At 53.6% G+C, this 7,435-nt stretch overlaps 1 protein-coding gene across 1 annotated transcript; it reads left to right on the forward strand.

The window, feature by feature from the left end:
- Positions 1-613: 613 nt before the first annotated feature.
- LOC124234547 (palmitoyltransferase ZDHHC19-like) lies at positions 614-7,368 on the forward strand (the record flags this gene model as incomplete). The annotated part of the gene is made up of 5 exons (XM_046651886.1): positions 614-786; positions 911-1,016; positions 6,404-6,489; positions 6,703-6,907; positions 7,301-7,368. Coding segments are annotated over 5 exons (600 nt in total), but the record flags the coding sequence as incomplete, so codon positions are not given.
- Between the last annotated feature and the right edge of the window lie 67 nt (positions 7,369-7,435).

Genomic DNA, 7,435 nt, shown 5'->3' on the forward strand with positions numbered 1-7,435 from the left:
CACTCTTGGTCACTCATGCAGGTCACTGCGTCTGTGCCTGCTGCTGTCCTGGGAGGCTGGCCCTTGCCCACCCAGGTGCTGACAGGCACAGGTGCATCCACATCTATGCTTGCCCTGGTCAGGCCAGGGGGAGGAAAGGCACCCGTGTTCTACCCCAGGCCTCACTGACACTAGATGCCCAGGGGGCCTATGGCCGGCTGCAGATCTGGCCTGGGGAGATTCGCCTGTCCTCTTCTGGGGCTCCAGGCCTGACAACCTTCTGGATTCTGAGAGCTTGTCTCTCCTGTGTCTAGCCTGCCAAGGTTTACAAATGTGCTGTCTTCTCTCCTGCTCACAACCCAGAGAGGCTGGGGGGGTGCGGGGGGCTGTGTCATTCTTACTCTCATTCAGTGGATGTCAAAACAGAGGTCCTGCTGAGGGTACAGCAGGAAGTGTCCCACAGAAGGCTAGGCGCGCCTTGTCTCTAGAGGCCTCGTGACAAGTGACCTTGAGCCACAGAGCCCCAAAGTGCTCTCACCACAGAAACGCCAGCGATAGCGACATTGTGGCTCAGGTTTAGGGGTGTTGGGCCACGGTCAGGATCTGGAGGGCGCCCCCTCTCACTGTCGCCCAGGACTTTGACCACCACAACAGGTGGGTGAATAACTGTGTCGGGCACCGCAATTACCGGCTTTACCTGCTGCTGGTCCTGTCCCTGTGTCTATACACTCTCGCCGTGCTGGTCGCCTGTGTGATGGTCCTGGTGCGCACGACCCACCTGCCCTACGGTCTGGACAAGATCATCACGTATCCACCAGGCTGTGGGGCCCACTTTGGGGGCCCACTGTGGGAGCGATGAGGAGGGCTGGGAGAGCCCAGGTGCGGGGGCAGGGGGCAAGATTCAAGGCCCGGCTCCTTAGCTCCAGGGCAGCATCGTGGTGGCTGTACCCGCCGCCGGCTTCCTGGTGCCTCTCTTCGTGCTGCTGCTCATCAAGGCCTGGTCGGTTAGCAAGGCTGAGCGCTCCCACGAGGGCAAGGTATGTGGGCCCGGGGGAGCCACGACACCGGGCTGTGGGCGGTCCCCTTGTCCCTCCTGGACCTCCTCACCTTCCACTCTTCCTCCACCGCCCTGGTCCTCATGGCCTGCCCTCCCTCGAAGGTGCCTCCTTAGCCCTTCAGACCCTGATTCAGCTCCTGTGGTGCCTCCACTGGGGCTCAGTGTCACTCTCCTGACTGGGTGCCCTGCGTCCAGGGCCTCCTGTGTGCCAGGTCGCGCATGCAGTATTTTGAGCGCTGTGCACAGTGGTGAGTAAGGCTCCGTCCTGTGCTGGTGGTGATGAGGAGCCTGAAGTCAGAATAACTCCCGCCAGAGGCTGGTGAACACTGAGAGAGGGGCCTGACCGCTCTGTGCAGCACAGACTCAGAGAGGGAACGGAGAGTTCAGAGAGGACCGCGGTGGAGAGGTTTTGGGTGGGCGAGGGCAGAGGGGAGGGCATTGCAGGTGAGGGGCACAGCTTGCCAAAAGGCAGGGATGCCCGAAAGTGTGCGGACTGTTGACGAGATGGTGACGAGACAGTTGTAAAGGGAGCAGAAAGTGGATGGGAAATGAAGTGGCCTCCTTGGCACTGGCCGGACGGAAAAGGCTCGGAATGTCAGGTGGAGAAATTGAGTCTTGGGACCAGGAACCTGGGAGCCACGGCAGGACTCCTTTTTTTTTTTTGACATACGGTAAAATTCACCTTTTTTAAGCACCCGATTCTATGAGTGTGGGCAAGCACAGACACTGCTGTAACCACGACCATAATTCAAATTCAGAACAGTTCCGTCAGCCCCCAAATTCTCTGACGGTCTTTTGCAGTCAATATGTCCCCATACCTGCTGCCCCTGGCAACCACTGAGTTGTACTATCCCCATAGTGTTTCTCTTTCCCGAACCTCCTGTAAATGGAATTCACAGACTTTTGAGTCTGCTGTGTTTCACGTAGCAAAATTTATTCAAGATTCATCCGTGGTGTTGCCTATATGAGGAGGTTCTTCCTTTTCTTGCTCTGTACTATTCCATCCTATGGATATACCTATGCATGCCTTGTTGATCCATTTGCCAATTGAAGGATCTTTTGGTGGTTTCCAGTTTTTGGTGATCATGAAATGTGGTTATAAACATTCGTGTCCAGGCCCCTGGACATGTTTCCATTTCTTTGTTGATACATCCTTAAAGGTGGCCTTGCTGGGTTGTATGGTACCGGAATGTTTCCCTTTGTAAGCCACTGCCCAATTGTCTTCCAAAATGCCTGTACCATTTGGCATTCCCACAAGCAACGTATGAGAATTCCAGTCGTTTCTCCATTTTCACTGTCGTTTGGCGTCGTCAGGTCTTCCGTGTTTTGTTTCCTTACTTTCGTCTAACGAACGTGTGGTGGTATCTCGTTGTGGTTGTGTTTACATGTTCCTAATGACTGATGATGCTGAGCATCTTCTCGTGTTCTTGGTTGCCGACCGTCTATCTGTGATTTGTGTCTGTTCCAATCTTTTGCCCATTCAGAAAAATTGTGTTGTTTTCTTCTTATTGAGTTTTAAGAGTTCTGTCTGTATCCTGGAGTCAGATATGTGTTTTGCAAATATTTTTTCACAGACTGTGGCTTGTCATGTCATTTTCTTTACAGCGTCTTTCAAAGATCAGAAGTTTTCGACTTGGTGAAGTGCCATATCAGCTTTTCTTTTAAGGATGGTGTCTTTGGTGTTGTAATTAAACAATCGTTGCCTAAGCAGACATCCCCAAGATATTCTCATATGTTTTCTTCAAGAAGTTTTATAGTTGTAGATTTCCTGGTAGGCCTCTGAATCATTTCAGCTTAAATTTTGTATCTGATGCAAGATATGAGTTGAGATTTATTTTTTTTGCGTATGGGTTGTGCCACCACCGTTTGTTGAAAAGACCATCCTTTTCCCATGGAGTTGCCTTTGCACATTTGTCCAAAACCAATTGGCTCTACAGGTTTGGGTGTCTTTCTGAACCCTCTCTTCTTTGGCCGATGCCACACTGGCTTCTTAGTAACTTTCTCTTAAGTCTCGAAGTCACTCAATATGAGGCCTCCAACTTTTTCCTTCTTTTTCAAAGTGCCTTTGGCTGTCCTAGTTCCTTTGATTGTCTTTATAATTTTTAGAATCAACTTGTGAATTTCTATAAAAATGTTTGCTGAGGTTTTCATTTGGATTGCGTGGAACCCATAGACCAATTTGGAAATTGAACCTTTTCACAACATTGAGTTTTGAATCCATGAACGCGGGATTCCTCTCCATTCATTTAGGTCATCCCTGATTTCTTTCATGAGTGTTTTTGCAGTTTTTAGTATAGACCTTGCATACATTGTGTTGGTTTTTTTCTGAGTACTTCACGGGTTTTTGTGTTACTCTAAAGTTTTTCAAATTTCTTTTCCATTTGTTTATTATTATAAGAAATCACAATGGAATTTTCTCTATCGGACTGGTATCCTGCAGTCTTGCTAGAGTCTCTTATGAGCTCTCCAAGCTTTTTTGTTGATCCCACGTAGAAAAACATGTCATCTGTGGGTTAGAGCAGTTTCATTTCTTCCTTTCTGATAAGCATGTCTTTATTTTTTCCTTTTCTGACTACAATGTCTTGGACCTCTGGTCCTGTGTTGAGTTGGAGGGGTCAAAGTGAACATCCTTGCCGTGGGTTTCCTTTGGCAGGACTATGGCCTGACTCCATGCGGTTTTAGAAAGACTGTAGTGGGCCACGTTGGTGAGGGGGGGCCTGGTGACATTGAGACAGCTGAAAGGACGGAGGAATCCTCTCTGCCCACCACCTCTCATCCTTCCAGTCACCACTCCATCACTCCATCCACCCATATTTGTTTGCCAGCTCACCTGTGCCTCGTCTGCTCAGCCCTGACTCACCAGCCCCCTGTGGTCTGCCTGTCTTCCCTCTCCACATTCAGTCCATCATTTCAGCCTCTCTTGGGCAGCACTGTCCTTTCGCACATCCTGTGCTTCTTCAGTCCTAGGTCAGGCCAGAGGCCTGCCCTCCCTCCACTGCTCAGAATGGGGGTCTCCCATCCAGGCTCTCCAGCCTTAAGAAACGGAAATGTGGTCTTCTCTTGACATTCACCAGGCACTCTTCCCCATCACCTGCAGAACCCACTCAGGTGTTCTTCACACACCTCAACTTCATTTCCTTCCTACCTGCCTCCCCTGACCACCACTTCTGCTGGGCCGCTTGCTTAGTGGTTGATATAGCAAGGGCTCTGGAGCCAGTCCACATAAATTGAAATCACGGCTGCACAGCATAGCAGCAGGAAGAGTTTGGGCATGTGACTTATTCACCTGGTGCCTCAGTTTCCCCATCTGTAAAATGAGGTTGCGTGGGTTACTTTAGGTAAGACACGTAGCACAGCGGCTGATATAAGTAAGTGTCCTATATGTCGTCGTTATTGTTACAGTTCCTTCCCCTCATCGTTTCCGCATATTCACGTCTCTCTCATCTTCAAAACAAAGCAAACCTCCAATCACACACCGTCCTCCTCTGCACATGTCCTCCTCTCCCCTCAGCTCAGCCGTAGTTCCTGAGAGGGTTGTCTGTGCTCCTGAGTGCCATTCTGCACCTTGCTCAGCCCACTTCAGCCTCTGTCCTCACTGTCACGCTGATTCTGCTCCCTCCAGGTGGCCAAAGCCGGTGTGCGGTCCTCAGATGGATGTTTCTGGGCTGCACTCAGCCCCACCTGAGGCTGAGGGCGCCTGCCGTGGCCGTCCCCGGCCCCTCAGGCCCGGCTCCCCCTGCTTTCCTGGCTGCTGCTCCTCTGCCTGCACCCTGGAGTCTTGGCCTGGTTTGCCTGCTCTTCGCTCTCATCCCCTCTCTCTGCTGCTCTCCCTCCCCAGCTGCCCTCCCCACCCTGCAGGTCACAGTTGGCTCTATTGTTTGTGGGGTGTCCTCAGTCCCCACTGATGTGCCTGGAAGGTTGTTGAGGCCCCAAATATTCATGAGCTAACGAGCGAAACTGCAGACAAAGGAATGCATAAGGCTCTGGGATAGAAGGGGAGAGAGAGAGAGAGAGAGAGAGAGAGAAGCCTGGAGCTGTAAACCCTGGGGAAGAAGGCGACAGAGCAGAGGCCGCAGGGAGGTGGCAGGAGATGGGCAACGAGATGCCCACGTTGGTTTTGGTCCTGCGGACCGTGAGGACATTTGAGACTCACAGTTGGGGCAGGAGACCCAGGTGTGGAGCCAGTGAGAGAGGACAGGGTGGGAGCTCGGAGCTGTTGGTTCCACTCACGGCCGATTGGTCCCCTGTGGGAAGGGGAAGGAGCGCTAGCTCTTAGTCAGTCCTCGTGAATCCATCCAACAGTTATCACTCCTTTAAGCACCGAGCAAGCAACGTTCTCCTCTGCTGCATAGACATCTCAGACGTCAAAATGGATTTCTCTACATTTGAAATTCGGATAGTAAATTTCCCCTAACTCTGTTCACCATTTAGTGTCCCTTAAATGCTTTCAACACCTTCAAGAAGGCAGGACTCAATCTCTCACAGTGGTTAGTGTTGCTATATGGCAACCATGGGAACTTCTGGAGCCCTCTTGACTTTTCCTGCCCCAGGGCTCAGCTGTCCTGCATGGAGTCCTGGCTCCTTTTGGAGGAGAATAGTTCTGAAGATCAACACCTTTGTGACAGGGGCAGGGCTCAAGGCGAGCTGGCGGTGAGCAGAGGTGCTCCTGGCCACTTATGGTTGTGACAGACATTTTGTAGCCGGGGCTCTTGTATTCGGGGTGAGACTGGGCCTGCCCTGCGGAGGAGGTCGGAGCTAGGCCGATGGGTGGAGGGCAGGGAGGAGCAGGGCCTGGTCAGCAGTGTCCAGGCAAGCACTTGACCTTTGGGCCTCACCTTTCCTGCACTGGGTGCTCAGGACGTGGCGCCCAGATGTCCAGGGCCATGTGAGTGTGGTTAGGGAAGTAGGATTGGGCCCCAACCAACTGCCCTTCCAGAGAGTGAAATTCAGTGAAGGCACAAGTGTAGAAAAACTGAGAGCTGGGACAGCAGAGAAGGGGCAGCGGGGGGTGGACGTGTCTTTGGAGCAGTTTCGTAGCAAACGGTCGATGTGTGAGGGTGTTTGGAAAGAGGCGGCAGGAGGATGTGTGTGGCCAAAGGAGGCAGAGAGGGGAGGATGCTGCCAAGGGGGTGCCGGGTGAGGGGAGGATCCCTGAGACAGCAGGAGACGGGGTGCAGGGCCAGGGGTGGCCTGGAGAGAGCTACTCGGAGGTGGGTTGGGGGAAGCCTTGGCTGACACTCGCGGCTTCTGTCCCTTGGGATCTTGCTGCAGCCCTGGGCTGAGCTGACGGGCTCAGGGTGGGGAGTGGTGTTGGCCGTCCCAGTCCTGCTGGATCTGAGCTCTTCTTCCTCCCCTTGCCCCCTCCAGTACCAATACCTGCATCTAAAGAACCCTTTCGACCTTGGCTGTGCCAGAAACTGGTGTTTCACAATTTTTGCGCCACAAGGACCCAAGTGAGTTGGCACAGCAGAGGCCCAAGTGGTGACCCTGGGGCTGGTGGGGTGAAGCTGGGCTTCTCATCCAAGAAATGGGGCAGAGGGCCCGGCAGCCTGGATGCGACGGGCCCCAGCTCCCTGCATGGACGAGCTGGTGCTTTGTGCTCCCCAAGCTGAGGGGGACCAGGCCTGGAGGGTTGCGACCCCTTCCATCTGGCTTGTGCTCCCCAGGTACATGGCCGAAGCCGTTGGGCTACAGAGCGCGGTGGGGCCTGACTGGGTGCCCATGCAGACCCTGCACTGCTCGAGAGGCCCCTCGGGGCCCAGTCCTCCAGCCGTCCTCAGGCCAGGGGCTCACCCCCACATCCAAACTCGGGGTCTCTACACACCGGGACGGGCTCCCCCAGGGCGTCGACATCCTGCAGATCTCCAGGAGGTGAGGTGTCTGTGTGTTTGTGTGCGCGTGTGTGCGTGTGTGTGTGTGTGCGCATGTACAAGTGCAGCTGCCTGTGCCTGTGGTGTTGGGAATGGGCATCTCCAGATTGTGCGGATGTGGGGGGAAGCTCCCGCATGGTGCAGTGGCCCTGAAGCTGGAGCACTGAGAGCTCGAGGGAGGGGGCTTGTAGTCCCCAGGAGCGCTGGAAGTAGAGTCACAGGCCTCCAGAATCATCCAGGGGATCCTGGAGACACAAAGGGAAAAGACCACACCACAACCTTGCTGGTTGGCCTTGTTCCAGTCACTTCCCCTTTCTGGGCCTCAGTGTCCAGATTAGGACTGAAGGTTGTCCAGTGGTTTCTAATTCGGGGGGACCGATTCCTTTCTTTAAAGGCAACTTTTAATCTGGAGCTGAGTGTATGAACCATGTGGAAGTGGACCATCAGGAATGAAGTGGGGGTAGGTAATTCACAAGCCCCCGCCCAAGGGCCCCTGCAGTGGCATTCTGTGGTGCCAGCCCACACCCAT

This window comes from Equus quagga, unplaced genomic scaffold (assembly GCF_021613505.1).
Source record: "Equus quagga isolate Etosha38 unplaced genomic scaffold, UCLA_HA_Equagga_1.0 887_RagTag, whole genome shotgun sequence".
Classification (NCBI taxonomy): domain Eukaryota; kingdom Metazoa; phylum Chordata; class Mammalia; order Perissodactyla; family Equidae; genus Equus; species Equus quagga.